This window comes from Thunnus albacares, chromosome 5 (assembly GCF_914725855.1).
Source record: "Thunnus albacares chromosome 5, fThuAlb1.1, whole genome shotgun sequence".
Lineage (NCBI taxonomy): Eukaryota > Metazoa > Chordata > Actinopteri > Scombriformes > Scombridae > Thunnus > Thunnus albacares.
In genome coordinates, this window is record NC_058110.1 from 29,705,437 (window position 1) to 29,724,058 (window position 18,622).

An 18,622-nucleotide genomic window follows, 5' to 3' on the forward strand; every position below is an offset into this window, starting at 1 on the left:
CCCTCTATACTTCTGAGGAGGAAAGAGGTTTACAGCATGTTCAGACTGACAACATAAAAATCAGTCAAAGCTCAAAGCGTTGAGGACTTCAGCTCATGACAGGTTGACAATATCAAAACTATTAATTATCTTGGTGTGATTCATTAGGAAAGAATTAAACATTTTGAAACACCTGTGCATCAGTAAGGCTGAATTTATTTCCTTTCACCTGCTGACAAAACAACATGTCAGTCAAGTGAAAAGAAACAGATGGGAGACTATAATAAAAGGGATTCATTTTTTTTTTTGATCGAAGCCTTTACTTTTAAACCTGCATTAACAGGTTATTTTTTTTGTCCACTTGGGGGCAGCAGAAACAAGTTGTAAACACATCACTAACATATCATCACCTTTTAAGTTGATATGTTGAACTTGTTTGGAAACAGTTGCTTAACATCCAACATTATAATTTATTTGAAGTTGTGTTTCTGTCCACTTGATGAATGTAAGTCCAATATTCACTCTCTTTTAGCTCTGTTTATGCTCTCTACTAACTCCTGAGGGAAATATCTGGCTCCTTAGCTGCTAAATGCTCCACTATGTTCACCAGCCAACTGTGTCTGTTTGCCGTTTGGTGCTGAGCAGGTAGTGTACAGTGGCTTTTTAGAGTTTTTTCTCTGAAAACAGCTGCCCGCTGGAGCAGAAAACGAGAGAGTGAACCAAAACATTAAAATTGCAGCCAGACACCTAAACAATGAGCTCACTCATAAAGCACTATCATCACTACGAGCAACACCTCTCACATTACTTACTGTATTTGATACAGTACATTGTTGTTATAAATATTATATATATACATATATATACATATATATGTAAATGTTCAGTATAAACATTTTAACCCTTATCAATCTTCATCTTCTGGTTTCTTATTTACTTATTCCAAAGTTACTTTTGGTTGTGAAGCAGAGATGGGCATCACATTTTCTGCACTCTGCCTTTGCGAGAGGAATGCAATATATTTGTCTGGCTACATGTTACACTCTTGTATTTCTTATACTTCCACTTTATTCCATTCTACACTTTGCAAACCACTGCTGGTGCTATCATAAATAGCAATGTCCTGGAACAGTCTTGGTTTAATAAATATCTAATGCTGTAAGAATGTGTTTTTTCTGTGTGTTGGCTCAAGATTAGTGATGCCAATGTAAACTGCCTCTCAAACCTGACTGTGGATCTGTTTTCCCTCACTGTCCTCACTGTCAGCAGGAAAAGACCCAAACTATTCAATCAGGTCCCTTTCAACCCTTTCATTAGATCATAAAATTACAGTGTCCATTATTGCCAGTTTGTAGAGTCATCATTTTACATAATAATACATTTCTGAGCATGGTATCGTCCTGACAAGTAGCTTAACTGCACAATGTTTCCTTAAGGCAAAAAAAAAAAAAAATGGAAAATCCCAACATGCAACATTAAACCCTCTGCAGCTCCTCATTTAATTCAACAGAAACATGTGCAGTAGAGAGTTAAAAATGTGTTTTATGTTACTCATATTAAATTGGAGCTTTCACTAAAGTATTCATACTTCTGTAATTGTCCACAACTTTCAATACAGACAATAAAAAGAAGAAAGTACATTCTTAAAGTAATATTTCTGCAAAACTCTCCCAAATAAATGAAAACACATGAGGAGAGCTTAACATATGCAGTCACAATCTGTAATCAATCAATCAAAAACCAGCCTCTACTGTCATCAGTGAACATGTTTGTTACATAAAAGGAGGAAAAAACTGAACCTCATACCTTCATCAGTGGATCCTTTCACAGAGCAGAGAGAGCCAGACAAACAGCAGAGAAGCAGAGGAGACCCTCGCTTCAACACGAGCCTTTGCAAACAAGCCCGTTTGTCATGTGTGGCAGGGAGTTTTAACTGGGCCAACAGGGTTTCTGACGCATAAAAAACCCTCCTGTATGCTGCTTCTTCTTCCTCCAGCTCACATGGGGCTCAGGAAACTGTCTGATTCAGGTTTCTGAACACAGTCATCATGATAACTTACAGTCTGTCTTTTTCTTTCTCTCTACTGCAGAGAAAATCACAAACACAGGAAATTGCCTTTCAGAACAGAAATTTGCAATGATGAAATATTTTAGTGGCCACCTTCATTGTTTATAGGTTCAATATCATGTCTGATTTATTTAAGAAAGAGATCTGCATCAGTCAATAAGATGAGGAGTCAAAAATTTTATTATCAGAATTGATAATTTCATTATCTTAAATAAAAGATATAGTACTTTGGGACCTTTTGCTTTATTTAAGAGCTTGAGGCTGCCTTACAAGAGTCTGCTAGTAATAGAGCACATGTTTTAGCTGCCCCCTGACCTCCCTGAGTTGTTTCAATAAAACAAAATAAAATGTTAAAATAAGCACTCCTTGGGGAAGCACTGGGCAGTGTGGGGAAGAATGCATATTAAACAAAAGGAGAAAAGTGGCTGCAGAGTCAGCGTTCATCTCCAGCTGTTGTCAGTTCCAGGATCCTCTGCCATGTGTAATATACTGAGGAATACACTGCCAAGGTACACTCACTGCACCACCTGCCTCTGCAGCCACTGGGGTCAAAGAGATCATTGAGACCAAGACTCAGACACGGCAGACTAAGTGGAACATGAAACGAAAGCAACAAGACACTAATGCAGTCATGAAAGTATGTTTGTTTTTATTTTCTGCGATCATTTAAATGAGATGTTCCTACCAACCCATACCCACCCAAATGTCTGCACCATGTGTGAGATAATTGGAAATATCATAGACTGTGAGAATTTATAAAAGGTTCTGCGTGCACAGAATGAAATGAACTCTTTAACATTCGACATTCCAGCAAGTCTCTCTTCACGTTTTATGGATGAGGAACTTGATCCATGTTGGTTTAACCCGACTACAAGTTCCCGGTTCTGCTTGAAAAGTCAAATGCTGAAGATGCAACAATTTCACTAAGATGATAATTATGAGCCTCCGTCTGTGCACAAGTAATATATAAAATGTCACAGCACAGTCTGATTCAAACACAGACATGAACATGAATGTATCAGTAGGCCAACAAGCTAAGTGCCAATGATCTGTTTACCCACATTTTCCGCTGTCATCTTGACACATTGCTGTTTGCCGGATCAGATCATAAAGTGGGTTCAAGAAGAAAAAAAAGACAGATTAATTCCAGCTACTTATGTACCATATACAGAGCGAATTTCTGTCACAGGAAACTCACCGTACTGTGTAGGCAGTGTAGGAATATTAAACAAAAATATCATGATCATCTTCAACAGACTGATCTGTATTCTTAGTTTTGTAGGTAAAGTCAGCTCCCAAAAAGAGGCCGCTGCTGGCACTGCATGGATGGGTATACATCAACTGCATGATTCAGGAGCGATGGTGGGTTAGGTTAGCTAATTACAACTTTCGGGTTCCTGACATGACGCACACTGTCCCAAAAGCATTTTCCCCATACACAATCAATTGGAAAAGGAGCAGCTATGAAACTGAGTATATTTCTGTGTCATAAACTCCTTTTCATCATCAGAATTTGATCTGTGCCTCTGCGTATTAACCACTGAGCAACTTTCATAGGAATAATCGGGGCATCATCTTTTAACATGGTATCCAGTTCTCCATAATCCATCCATTTCTATATTGGCTCAAACAGTGTTAGTTTGTTTTGGGGTTGTGTTGAGTGTAGGTTCAGGTAAAGAGGAGAGTGGTTCCGAGATGCTGAAATACACTGTTGAGCCTTCTCGGTGTTGTAGATCCAACTCAATGAAACACCAGTTGACTGCACAACTGATTAAATTGTAGACTTGCAAGCACTCTTTTTTTTTTACAATTCAAAGAGTCATGTGTGGAAAAGTTTTGGCTACCAGAGGGGCTGCCAATTAGCAGCAATTTGTAAAACTAGTAGAATAAAATAAACTACTGAGCAGTTCTTGGCATTCAGATAAAGCTGCCTATTAAGCCAGGCTTGTAAAGTAGCTGAGTGTCTACTCATTGCTTGGGTGAGAGTAGGATTAAAAGGAAGTTTAAATCTAAGTTAGGCCAGAATGGTTTCACCTGTCTCAGGGCTCAGTAGGTTTATGATGGCAGAGTCTGATGATCAAAACATCATATAACAGAGACATATAACTGGGCTTCCATAATGTTCACCCACATCTGGCGCATTTCACCATATGTATTCATTTTAAAATGCTATAAATGTCCATAACAGTTTACCCTGATCAGAACAATCCAAGAAAAAATGTGAAACTGTTACTGTGTAAAATATCTGCAAAATTTACCAATGTTCTGAAATCATGTGTAGGTTTGGGGACTCATCTATTGACTGTGAATGGCAAAAAATGTTTAAATACAATGGTTTTTGATGCAAGATGTAGTTATTATGCTGAGAAAACAGTGCACATCTGTCAAAGACAACATTACTAAAGACTACATTACTACAAATTACCTCAAATATCAGGGTGTCTGGACCAAATCATCCTACCATGCATTGGTGTCTGTTTTTTTTTTTTAATGTGGGAGGAAATGTTGAATCAACCTGAACGCACACAGTGTCACTCTGAAGGTTTTTGTGCCACGTGGGTTTCTGAAGTCGACCCTTCAAAGGCTTGCAGCATACTTCCACATTGGTTCAGCAGAGTGCTGTCAGACTTTGTGACTTTGTGTCTAAAATGTTCAGAGGGCTCCATCAAAGAAGCCGTGAGGACCTTTAGCATACAGAAGGTCAATGGCACTCAAGGTTCAGTGAAAGGGGTCGCATCTCGTTGTTGGTCTTTGAGCTTGACCAATTTGCTTTTCCACTGGCTTGAAGGAGTACCTCACTGTCTACAACTGACCATGAACATAAACTACTTCTTGATTTTATGTATTTTTTATATTTCTGTACCATTATTATGATAAATGGTTGGTTTTCTTTTATTAATATTATGGGTTTTAAACAAGTTTCATATATTCCAACTGTTGATCCAGTTTTACAGATCTGTTGCAGAGAGTGTGCTTTCTCTATTTGTCTGTCTGACTACTGCTGAAACAAATTAGAGGACTAAATAAGAGAAAATAGTTGGACCTGGAAAGAGGTTCACACAACTCTGTTTTAAATCTGAGTGGTTTAAAAGAAATACATTCCCTGAGACTCTGAGACTCTTGAAAACACATTTGCCACTTTAAGGTACCAAGCCAGTAGCTCCAGGTCTGAAAAGTGAAGCCAATGTGGAAGTGCCTTAAACCTGCATTCTCTCTAATGGCTGTCAGGACTCGACTGGCTCCAAAAAGAAGTCTGGTTGTGTAGAAGTCTATGAGAAAATTGCCCTACTCATTTGATTTATTACCTCAGTAAACAGTTTCTTAATGAGTTTATGGTCTCAGTCACTAGTTTCAAGTCTTCTTCAATACAGTATAATGTTCATTTTCTAAATAATGGCCCCATTTCATTTAAATTTGACGATAAAGCAGGGTAAGCTTTAGGGTGTGGCTATGTTGTGACTGACAAGTCACTACCATGGCAACAACATTGATTAGGTAACATAACCATGGTGTAAACTCAGATTCACAGAGTATAGGCATAGCCATAGCCGTCACTATTTGAGTGTGTTTTCAGTTCATGAAACATGAATTGTAACTTTTGTTCACCTACAAAAGTCTTGTTCATTGTTTGGTTGAGCTAAAAGACCCTCTAAGGAGTCGGATGTGCAGTTTTTACGGTAATCACATTTGGTTTTTAATGGTTTTAAGCCTGTTTTTCAGTTGCGAAAATTGGCATTAACATTAGCATTATCACAGTTAACCACTACTGTACACCGTAAATGCACCATGCTAACCAAACTAGCAGCTAGCGTTAGGGTCAGCTCCACCCTCTTGTCCAAATAAGGCCACTTCTCATCACTTCTGGCTGCAGAAATCCAAGATGGCGACGGTCAAAATGCCAAACTCGAAGCTTCAAAATGCAAGTCCACAAACCAATGAGTGACATCAAGGTGGCTACGTCGCTACTATTATCTTTTTGCAGTCTATGTAAGGTACATTTTATTTTTAGTTTGTGGCTGTCTTGGTAATTATTTTTGGTATCTTGCTATCTTATTAACATGTTGGGGTTATTCAACTTCTTAATTGCAAACCTCCTGCACTTTAAAGTATGTTGTTTGTAGCTTATCTTTTATATTTATGATACTCGTATTTTAAAGTGTTCTCATCTGTAGGGTTTTATTGTCAGTATCAGAATCAGAAATCATAAACATGTTTATTGCCAAGTAGGTTTGCACATACAAGGAATTGGCCTTGGTGTTATGGTGCATGACAATCAAAAATAAAAATAATAATAATCAAGTAATCATAAATCATATAAAATAGAAATTTACAATAAAAATATGTAAAATACATTCTAAGTGAAAAGAGCTGTTACAAGTTTAAACTGAAGAGAATGCAATGTACTAAATATGACCAGAGATGTGCAAATGTTCATAGTATAAACAGCAATGTGCAAATAATAATAATACAAAAATGTGTTTTAACGTAATACACCATGTTAGATATGATGGATTCACAGATGTGCAATATAATATTAACAATACAAAAGATTTTACATTAATATAACAATAATAATCAATAGGTATGTTATGGTGAATGATGTCCTGTCTGTCCTGCTGCACTATGTGTTCACTAAGGAAAATTCCTGACAGTGTTTCTTGTTATGGTGATAAAGTTAACTCAACTCAACTCAGCTGTATGAGTTGAGTTGAGTATGAGCATCACTAACCCTGCTGAAACTGAATCCTTTTATTTGTAGGATCAGACATTTAAATTTAGCAGTAACCGCATACATGTCATTTCTGTCACAATAATATTTCTATTTTCGCAAATCAAAGAATGGAAAAGATGAGGAGCAATATAAAACAGATCAAACAGGTGAGAGTGTGCAGACAGACTGACAGATGGTGGAGCGAGTGCAGTATTTTTGACTGAGGACTACTGGTCTTAGGAAAATTCCTGTTGAATAATAACAAAATCTGTGGGAAAGGAAAAGTCCAAACAGTGCAACCAGAAAGCAAATTTACTTTCGTCATTTAGCTGCCTCCAGCTGACGATGGAAATGTGACTGTTCGGTACAGAATTTACTGGGTTCAAAGGACAAAACAATCTCATAATTTTGATACCCCTTCCACAGAACTGAAAACACTAAAACAGATGATGTCTCCTTTGGTTAAACGGGCAGTATATTTATGCAGGAATGAGTCTGCAGGAATCTGATCAGAGAAACCTCAGAACAACAGTCTGAAATGGGTCAAACAGGGGAGAGGATGATTCCCTGGCCAGACCAGACCAGACGGTTTCTCCCAGAGACCATCCCACACCCCCTGCAGCATGACATCATCTGTCTGGTTCGAGGTGCTGTAGGGCGCTTGCATACAAAAGCTCAGTGTGACCTTGTCATGTCTGAAAGGTGAGGAGGAGCACTCAGTGGCCTCCTGTATTTACACGGGAGGGAACATAAAACAAACCTCACACTAACTATATTTAAGGTCCCAGAGCCGCAGCTTTTCAGGTGACAGCCGGGCCTTTCAGCTCTGTCTGAGTGCTCTAACAGCACAGCAGCTGGTGCCTTTCACAGAGAAAGACTCTTCTAGTCAAACACCATTACTTTCACCTGAATTATAGCTTCTCAATCAGAGGCTAATGATTCTGTACTTACTGTTGATATGACTGGCAATTTTTCTAATTGTTAACAAATCTCATGTGCAGAGCCAAACCGACAATGAGCTGGTCCTTCTTACAAGTATTGCATGTGTATCCAAAGACTGATATATCTTCTGTCCAAAAATGATTAAAAACATGTTAAGAAGACACACCGGGTGATATTTTCCTTCACCCCAAAGATTACAGTCTTCAGTTTATTTAGAAACGGCTCCAGAGACTAATAACAGCAATCACATCACATAGACTGAACATGTGATCTCTGTTATTAGTCTTTGGAATCATTTCTGAAAAAACTATCATGACCATGATCCTCAAGGCAAAGAAAGATGTCAACAAGTGCAACAGTGTGACTCACTGACATTTTGTTAATCGTTTTTGGACAACAACAGAGGTCTACAGCACAGAGGAATAAGATTTATCAGGCTTTGGATGCACACACAATACTTGTAAGTAGGATGACTTCATTGTCGGTTTGGCTCTGCACATGAGATTTGTTGACGAAAAGAAAAACATAGAAAATTTGGAGCCATTACCAGATCAGCTGATGTGGCTGAGATTACATGAAAAAGATTCACACAGCTAAGGCTTCTCTAATCTATATATGATAACAATGGACCAAATTACTTGTAATATGAATCTATTGTTCGTAGTGATAAACTCACATTAAATTTCACTCTGAATTCATTGAATTTTTAGCATTTTTCAGCAGCAAGTTTTGCTTCACTCTCATCACTTTTATCCGTTGTTTTCAGTGAGAAAGTTTCAAGAAACCCACCATGCGCTACCTGCCCAGCATCGAACAGAGAAAGTTAACAACTAGCTGGTGAACATAGTGGAACATTTAGCAGCTTAAGAGCCAAATATTTCCCTCAGAAGTTGGTGGAAACCAAAACAGAGCTAAAAGGATAGTGAATATTGGACTTACATTTATCAGTTGCACTGAAACGCGACTCCAAATGAAGGCTAATGTTGCACCGTGTCTGCTGATGTGTAAATAAGAAATAGTTTGCCAACATGTTTACTATATCGACTTTGGAAGGTGGAGGTAAAATGTATGAATGCAGATTTAATATTTGAACTCACTTGTTCGCATAAAATCTTCCTCATCATTTTCCTTCAGTCTTTCCCTAAGAAGAACAAATAAGTCAAGTCAGTCAGTTATTGAGGGAAAGTTGAAAATATTACAAGCGGCTTTCTTTGCAGCGTCAGCATGCAGGTGGACAGTAAAACAGCATCGTTAAGGTGCAGCGTCTCCACCCGAGTGTGGGAGTAATTTCAGAGCAAAGTGAAGAAGAGTTTGTTCTAATAATTCACAGCTACATTTTCCACTCAGCATGGAAAAACCTCAGTCTATTGATCAACCAGTCAAGTCTGTCAGAGAGTTTCATCCTGTTTCTCATATTTGCTTGAGATTTCCATACTTGAAGAGGGCCCCTTCAGTCTTTGCCTTCAGTGTGTTCACATTGAAACATCTGTAGTCTTGCAGCAATAGAGGCAAAATGAGAACCATTTTCAGGATTTGAGTGTGCATCAAATGTATTGTCTTGTATAAAGACTTTTTTTTTAATCTAACCTCAGAAATCTGAAGTCTTTTTGAATCAGTTCTTTTGGTCAGATGTCTGAACTGTAATTTAGATGCCTTTTGTAGTCTGGCAGCAGTGCTTGAGGAACAATCAGCCAAACAGCAGGCGTGCCTGGAAAATGGCTTGTTTGCCAAGTCAGAGTGCATCAAGGACAAACTTTGTCCTGCATTCAGATGCTATTTGGGGAGATTTATTTTCCTCTAGTACGATCGTAATGACTCAGCGAAACCTGGAATCAACTTTGTCATCATCATCAGCACCAGTTCTTTCATCACTGTTGTGGATTACCATGAAATTTGGCAGTATAGCTGTTTGTACATTTATGAATCTTAATTACTTTTTATTCCATTCTTTATTTAAACAGGTCTCATTGAGATTTTCTCTTTTCCAAGAGAGATCTGTGCAAACAGATGAATACAGTATTTGACTATGCACACAGGAATTGAAAACCAGTGGTGGAGGAGGTATGTAAAGTTTCCATAGGTGAGTTAAAGTGGCAATACCCTACTGCAAAAGCCCTGCACTGAAAATATTACTTAAGTAAAAGAGTATAGATAGTATTATCTGGAAAGTGTACTTTAAGTATCAAAAGTAAAAGTATTCGGTACAGGAAAATGCCCATTTTAGTGTTATACTATATGAATACACTACTATTGCAGAGCTTTACAGTGCACCAAAAGGCTTTAAGGTTGATGCAAAGGCATGCATACATATATAATATTACCATAATCATATTTAGATATAATTGTAGATTGATCAATGGTCCTCCAACTAGCAGAAGAGAAACATGATTTGGTTCTACAAAAAACTTAAAAATGAGTTTGTTATTAAGCCAGTTTCCAATTATTTGCAACAATCAACATTTCTAATTAGTCTACATTGTGTTTAAGGTTGTGGTCTCTTGTATTGGGGTCAGCATGTGCCATGAAACCTTGACCTCCTGACTTACATCCACATGCCACGCTACAAAGCTTCGTCTGAGCAAACATGACCCTGACCAAGAGAGGAATGGACTCAGCTCAGCTCAGTACAGAGGAAGGCAAATGTACCTCTGTGTGTGTGTGTGTGTGTGTGTGTCTGTGTGTGTAGCTGAGTCTCTCATATTTGAAAATATTTAAAACAGTAATCCTGAAAGATACTGTACTCTGTGTAAGTTTAACACATATCTCAGTGGTCATTTCTTAATTTCCAGCTTGTCATTGTAACCATAATAGAGCAGCACACAAATAATTGACTCAGTTCTTTGACATTTCTGTTGGCAGTATGGAGAGCTGATTGTGTGATTGTGGACACGAGCAATCTTCCACATCTTGAAATAATCATTCTTTAATTAAGTTTGATTGTTGAGTCAGACTTTCCCTGATTCTGTCCCAACTTTCATGCTGCCTAACTACTGCGTTAGGAAATGAGATCACTTCCAAAATCACAACAAAAAAGTCATTCAGAAGTGAAGTAGAGGACAGATCATTGGATGTAAAAGTGGCGATGGGTCATGGACAGCAAAGAGAACAACCACGAGACACAGAAACTTACATGATATGTTTCTGAATTCAATTTGGCACATTACTTGACTTATGTAGAAAATAGTCCAACTGTCCAGTCTAGCGATAAGCACACTGAGGAAGGGATCAGCATAGATTTTCTGCATAATTCATGGTGTGCAGACATTTCAGTTTGTCATATGTGTCTGTTCAAAAGTTCTAGGACCTGTCCATTTCATAGAAGAGAGTTCTCCATGTATGTTTTAAGATATATAAAAATACTGAGTTTAAGAGGACTTTAAGTTCATCTACATTCAGTGTGGACATGAAGGATTAACTAGACTATTGCTAACTAAATCATAAACAGTTATACAAATATAGAATAAAAGATGTATGACATGTTGCAATAGACCCTTTTTCACGGGAGACATTTTGACACGTCAAAGCAGGAAAAGCACATGTGGAATTAATAACAAATTTATAGCTGAATCCCATTTCTATTTTCCAAATTCATGACCCTGGTTTGGCACATGAAGTCTCACCAGTGTAGCTTCCATTGTTAACGTTATCAGTTCCACCTGTGCTTTTCCTGCAATGACAAATAAATATGTCTGCTGTGAGAAAGGTCAGTGATAGTGAATATATCACTTACGGGGAGAGATTTTGCGGGAAGGCAAGTAAGAGGTAAGAGCAGGTGAAAGCAGAGAGAATTCAGAATTAGTTTAGGTTTTTTCATCCGCATACAAATGGAAACGTTAATGTAACAGTTAAAATATGTGCTGTACAAGAGTAATAACAGTGTGGTTTATCCAGTGGTGGATTAAGTATCCAGATCCTTCCTTTACTCATGTAAAAGTGGCATACTGTGAAAATATTGTTTATACAGTACTGTGCAAAGGTTTTAGACACTTTAGATGTTAATTTATTTTATTTTATTTGTTTATTTACCAGGAACAATGGACAGTCATTGACTGTCCGGGAGTTAGTATCATTAGCAGTCCTTATACCATCAGGGAGGCATCTAATTGTTCCCAAATGTATTCTGCAGCATGACAACAACCCCAAACATACAGCCAAAGTCACGGGGTGGATATGTACCAAGTGACATGTTTTCCGCCAAGCAAGAAAGCTTCAATAAAAGTTGTTGATGGAGTCTCATGCAGAGTGGATGCAAGGAGATTTAAAGAGTGTAAAGGGGAGACTGACAGCTATAGAATGAAGAGGTTTGACAAAGTAGTTCATAAAAAGTATGAAACTAAATCTGTTATGCTTCACATTGATTTGGAGTGATAGAATGTTCTTGGATCATGTGTCGTACCCAATAAGGCACTATGTTTCCAAACCTTTGCGGTGTAAGATTTGCTGGAAGTTTGGTCATTGTTTTTTGTATGAAGGAGTGATTTTGCCACATGTGGTAAATGTGGGGAGAACAATTGTGAAGGAGACTGTGAGAAAGATCCAGAGTGTCTTCCCGGCAAAGGGAGTCATGCAGCATGGGAGGCTTATTGTCCAAAGAGAGTAAAGGAAGCAGAAATAATCAGGGTTGGAGCTGAGAAGAGACGTAAGCATGAGGAAGTAGATGTTACGATTTGGGACGAGAAGCTAAGGGAGCATGATGAGTTTTGCTTTTGTGAGGTGAAGTTTGTGGCCTTTTTGGCAAAAATCTGAGAAAATCGACATAATTGTAGATGCAGCAAGGAGAATTCTGGCTGTCGTTTGAGTTTCTGGAGAAGGTATGCAGCAGCTGTTGAGAGAAGCTTTTCATTTCTCTCAAACAGCTGAAAAATAGAGAATTCATAGCATAGTGGTAAATGGGTGGGATGAGGTTATTATTATTATTTTATTTAGTCAGTGGAGAGTTTAGTTTAAATCCATTAGGTGGCGGTAATGCAACTTTTTGGATGCCAACCACCACCAAAAAAGAAGAAGACGAAGAAGAAGGCGTCAACATGGCAACTCTGGATGTCATTGTGGAAAAGCTGGTGACACTTTGGAGGATACCAGCCGTCCGACAAAACTTCCCCTGGATTTTTTTACTCATTTCAGTCATTGGATCAGTTGTGAAACAGCTGGAGCTCGTCCCGCAGACATATTTCAGCAGCAGCAAAAATGCCTTGAACGTGTAAGTAGCTTCCAGCGTGCTAGCATGTTGTTAGCTAGCTGAGGTCTGATAACAGAAACGGGCGGTTGAAGCTCATGAAGACACCTGTCGCCGACTGTCAGGTGACTTCTGATGACAGAAAGGTGAAAGTACAGTCAGGAGTTGCTCCTAAATATTTCTGACTGTGTTGTAATGGATGTTGTAATGTTATAATGTAATGTAGCAACGCTGAAGAGATGTAAGTAGGTCAGAAGTAAACAGTTAGCTTTGTAGCTGTTTGCTGTGCTGACAGCATTCAAGTAAACACATTTAAGGCATCAAATGCACTTTTGTTGATTGAGAAATAACCCTTAATTAAATCAAACCTAAATATAAACTTGTCTTCATTTCGTGATTATGCATTTTTGTGTTTTTTTTAACTGAATTATTGAATTATTTAAGTAACGTACGGTGGCCGTGAAGGCTCAACACACTGCAACTTAAGAAAACATTTCTGTGTGTTTTTTAATTAGCTTTTGGACAACAGTGGAGCTCTTTGGCACAGAGGGATATGTTATACAGCAGTATTACCTCAGGTTTGCTGACATTAGCAACTACAAGCTACTGCTCATATCAGACCGAGTGATATATCAGACCTCATACAGCTTGACTTGGCCTAATGTTGGTGTTTTATTACTCATGATTTCAACTCTTCATTTGTTAGAGGAAGAATATGTTATTTCTTCTGTAAAATGATGTCATAACAAAGTCTCATTTTAACACCCAAATTATAAATGGAAGAAGGCACTAATCTATTTGTAGGTCTTCTTCAGTGTTTAAGGTCAAAAATACTTTACTAGGCTCTAATAGTCTTTACTAGACTAACTTCTGTTAATTGAAAAAAGAACTTTTAATTAAATAAAATCTTATTGTGATTTTATTATTAAACATTTGTTATCTTTTTTTATTTTGAAGTGAATTATTGAATTATTTAAGTAGTAATGCTCAACACGCTGCAACTTAAGCAAACATTTATGTGTTTTTATGAGTTTTTGGGCAACAGTGCAGCTCTATGGCGGAGAGAAATACTCTACTCTATATCAGGCTTTAGCAGTACTTGACAATACTCGTTAGTGAGTATTTAGATTAAAAAAATACATAAAGGGGTGGTGTTGGTTTGGGTGGGGGACAAACTGCTTCAGGTACCAGTGTGATAATGAAATATGATCCAGTTTGAGTAACAGATCCATGAGTTTAAAGGCTTATCAGATACCAAAATGTTCCCAAGTAATCTACCAGGAATTGTTTTTTGTTTTCTTTCAAACCGAATTATTGAACTATTTAAGTAACGTATGAACAAATGAAGAAAACAGCTTTGTCAGTTTTACATCTCATGTGCAGCATTTAGTTTAGAAAATTCAATAGAAATAGAAAATAAATTTGAACCAATATAGAAACGTCCTGCAAATACAGAAAACGCAACATATACATAAAGGCTGCATGTTCGCACACAACACAATGGAAATGACTTGGATGAAGTATTCATTTGTGTTTTCCTACTTTGCATGCTGTTCATGTTGTCAAATTGTCAGTTGTTTCCTTCATTTGCTTGTCTTTGTCATTTTGTATGTGTTTTGCTTTTTGTTTTTTTAAGTTGCAGTGCGTTGAGCTTTCAGGGCCACCGTACATTACTTAAATCATTCAATAATTCAATTCAAAACAAAAAAGATAACAAATGTTTAATAATAAAATCACAATAAGATGGGTTCTTGGTTCTTTTTCCAATCAGCAGAAGTTAGTCCAGTAAAGAGAGAAGTATCAGAGCATGTTTGACTTTCATACACTGAAGAAGACCTACAAAGAGATTAGTGCCGTCTTCCATTTATAATTTGGGGCTTAAAATGAGATTATGTAATGTCTTTGCAGAAGAAATACAGAAAGAAACACATTCTTCCTCCAACCAATGAAATTCATAAGTAATAAAACACACCCTTCCTTATCAGAGACTACAGCTTGACTCGGTCTTATATGAGCAGTAGCTTGTGGTTGCTAATGTCAGCAAACCTGAGGTAATACTGCTGTATAACGCGCGTCTGACTTTGACTCTTCTCCACTTGTGTTACTGTAGGCTTAGCATTTGAGCTAACTAAAAAGTGTTAGCCCATTAATGTCACTTTCAGTTGCAGTGACTGTCATTCAGCAAAAGTGTTTAAATCTGCAATTTTCTCCTTCATCAATAGCTCTGAAAAGATGTTCCACAGTCTCATTGCTGTCTCTGTATCACAGAAACCACAGGTGTTACTACTCCAGTTAAATATTCTATGCAAGAAAAAAAAAAAGTTGGATGGATGAAATATTTTTAGCTTTGACTTTAGGGCTGTAGACTGCCTCTTTTTCTCTTGTACAACATATTTTCTTTTCAGCTGATTCATATGAAGATTTCTAGTAAAATTAATGGTGAACAAAGTGGCCTCATATCTGAAACATCAGAGTGCAGATGAGCTGATAGATAAAGGCATGAATAAACCTGAATAACACATATTGTTTTAATTGCAGGTACTTTGTCAAATTGTCCTGGGGATGGACCTTGCTGCTGCTGACACCCTTCCTCCTCCTCTCCAACTCCTCCTTCAGCAGGAGCGTGGTCTTCCTCAGCCGACGGCTGCTGTCTCTGGTGGTGGCTACAGCCGTGTGGTACGTCTGCACGGGGGCCTTCTTCTACATCGAAGACATAACCGGCTCCTGTTTTGAAACCGACGCCATGGATGTCATCAAGAAGGAGCTCACATCCAAAGCCAGCTGCAGGCACGCCGGCTTCCGGTGGCAAGGCTACGACATCTCAGGACACTCCTTCATCCTGGCCTACTCCGCTCTCTTCATCATGGAGGAAACAGCTCCGATGGCGTTCCTGAAGACAGCCAGTCTGTCCGCGCTGCCGAAGATGGTCCTCAACCTGCTGTACGTGGCCTTGAATCTGATAGTGATTATATGGGTGTGGATGTTTGCCTGCACCTCTGTTTACTTCCACGACATGTCTCACAAGTTGCTCGGGACCATATGTGGCCTGTTAGGGTGGTTTCTGACATATCGGGTTTGGTATCTAAAACCTTTGTCTCCAGGACTCCCGCCTCAGCGCCATCTACAAGAACAGAAACTACACGAATAGGCTGTCGTCATACTTTCCTATGCGACATTGTAGCCATTGTTGCAGCCTTCCCCAAAACAACACACTACACTTATGTTACTTATTGGTCTCTGGATCCAAGCTGCCCGTGCTATTTTAAGTTATTCCCTCCTTGTAGAAAGGTCATTTTGTTCAGGATAAGTGGCGTGCGGTTCGTCCACAGTGTTTGGCAGCTGCTGTTCCCAAAATGACTCTTGGTAATATGAGATAAAAGCTAAATGTTGCTCTGCTGTCCGGCTTTGCAGCTCGCATGCTATACCATTGTTCGTCTCACAATTTGTTGCCTTGAAATGATTTACTTTAATGTGGATGAATAATCACAGATTTTAGATGTGTGAGTGGGAATACTTGAGAATGTTTACAGCTCCAGTCGCGAAGCACTGGTTGACGATGATGTGTATTTTTACAGGCCAATGTGCAGTAGATACCCTGTTTTTATTAAATATAAAAAACCTTCAGAACAAAGTCAGATCCGACACTGTCACTGCAGCAGACCTACGTTTTACCAGATTTTAATGAGCTGTCCATTTTTTAATCATATGTGGTTTGGGGTTATTGTGACTGAGCAGCAACACAATGTTAAGTTTTCTCGGAGGATGTAGAGTTTGATTAAGAATAGCAGATATATAAAGATTTATAATTTCTCGTCATACACGCACTCCAGTAGTAGGACAACCCTGCAAGTGCAAATTATTATTATTATTATTATTATTATTATTATTATTTATTATTCATGCCTAACAGGACAAACCTGGAAATATTCAATACTCATTCTATGAAAAGACCAGAATTGAATTTCTCCTTTTTAAGGCTGCATTCAGATGCTTTGGGGGTGCCAATGGGGAGGATATCTACTCCAAAAAATGTAGAGTCGTCCACAGTAACAATGCAGCATCATCTGATGAGCAAACATGTTCAACAAGCAACACATTCCTGGTAGACTGATAAGCCTTTAAACCCATGGATCTGTTACTCAAACCGGACTTTCCTGATCATATCATCCCTCTCCAAACACAGCACCTTTGTGTATTTTCTGGTCTAAAAGCTCACTAACAAGTATTGTCAAAGCCTTATATACGCATATATATATATATTTATATAGTAGCCTATTCCTCTGTGAGCTGCACTGTTGTCCGAAATGAATAAAAACACATAAATTATATACGTGGGTGCTGTTGTTTACTTTGAGTCGATGCCACATACACCGTCTTGCTGCTGCCATATGAACCATGAAATTAGAGCTGCAACTAACAATTGTTTTCATTATCGATTAATCAAAACCATGTCTGAAAATTGTGAAAAATGGCGTTCACCATTTCCCAAAGCCCAATATGCAACCCAAAATGTCTTGTTTTGTCCCGACCAACAGTCCACAACCCAAAGATATTCAGTTTACTATCATAGGAGACTAAAGAAACCAGAAAATACTCACATTTAAGAGGCTGGAACCAATGAAGTTTAGTATTTCAATCAATTAATCGACTAATCGTTGGAGCTCTGTGCTAGATTACCAAATGTGTATTAATCTGCAGGTGAAAATAGTTCCCAACAGCTATTTACTCCTGTTTTAGTAAGGTTTGCTAAAAACTACAATACCCAGCTGTTAATGGAAATTACTTATATTTGAAACTATATATTTGTGACCCGTCCTCAGTAGGATTCAATGGAGGTCAAAGTATTTAGAGACAGATTAACACATTATTGGTTTTGGTCTTTTCATGGGATTTGTTGACAAAAAAATAACACGTCCCAAGTAAATAACCATTTTCCAGCAATGATGTGTGCATTTTCATGACATGTCAAATACAAATCACGAGCTCTACATTTTTGCCAAAATAAGAACCAGAATCAGTATATTCCATTTTCATAATTTATTTGTCATTGATGGCAACTGAATAAATTAAGGCTTATGAACAAACATCATAAAAAGCACCATAAATAAATGCATATATAGAAATATAAAAAATAAAAAGTAAAAAATAAAAAAATACTATAGTGAAATATAATGGCCACAAATCACAACTAGGATTTCTCGACTTGAACTCTTTGTGTGATCCAAGAGGTACAGATCCAGCCCCTCAGGCAGCATGACTTCAGTCAGAAGAAGCAGTGGAGTCGGAACAAGTCGTCTTGAAGTAATCGGAAGATACCGAGCGTTCACAATGATTGGCTGGTTATGACGTTTCTTGACGTTTAACCCCCCCTCCCCCTCCCAGTGTCCTCTGCTGTTTGTTAATGAACGAAACAAGTGAGCGTCTGAAAGTTAACATAAATAAGAAATGTCGACACAATTAAGCTAATTCTATGATTAAAATCACATCAGGAAATAGCACTTTAACACTTCTTGATAACCTCCAGACTTGAAAAAAATGTAATATATATTTTTTAATCTTCTCTTTTGTGCCATTTACATCACTGCTGCTCATGCAAGAACAGTTTAAAACTTAAAAACCCTCCCTGTTGATCTCAAATGTCTTTTATTTTCTCAGGTGTAAAGGATTCATTTCAAGCAGTTTAAATCTGTATGGCTATACTGCACTCTCCATATCAAATATGAAACTGGACACAATGAACCACGGC

The 18,622-nt window shown here is 38.0% G+C and overlaps 1 protein-coding gene across 1 annotated transcript; it reads left to right on the plus strand.

Annotated features, from left to right (window-relative positions):
* The first annotated feature begins 12,691 nt into the window (after positions 1–12,691).
* fitm2 (fat storage inducing transmembrane protein 2) lies at positions 12,692–17,204 on the plus strand. The gene is made up of 2 exons (XM_044352712.1): positions 12,692–12,900; positions 15,415–17,204. Exons 1-2 carry the CDS (start codon positions 12,728–12,730, stop codon positions 16,022–16,024), a joined length of 783 nt encoding a protein of 260 aa, XP_044208647.1. The 5' UTR covers positions 12,692–12,727; the 3' UTR covers positions 16,025–17,204.
* The last annotated feature ends 1,418 nt before the right edge of the window (positions 17,205–18,622 follow it).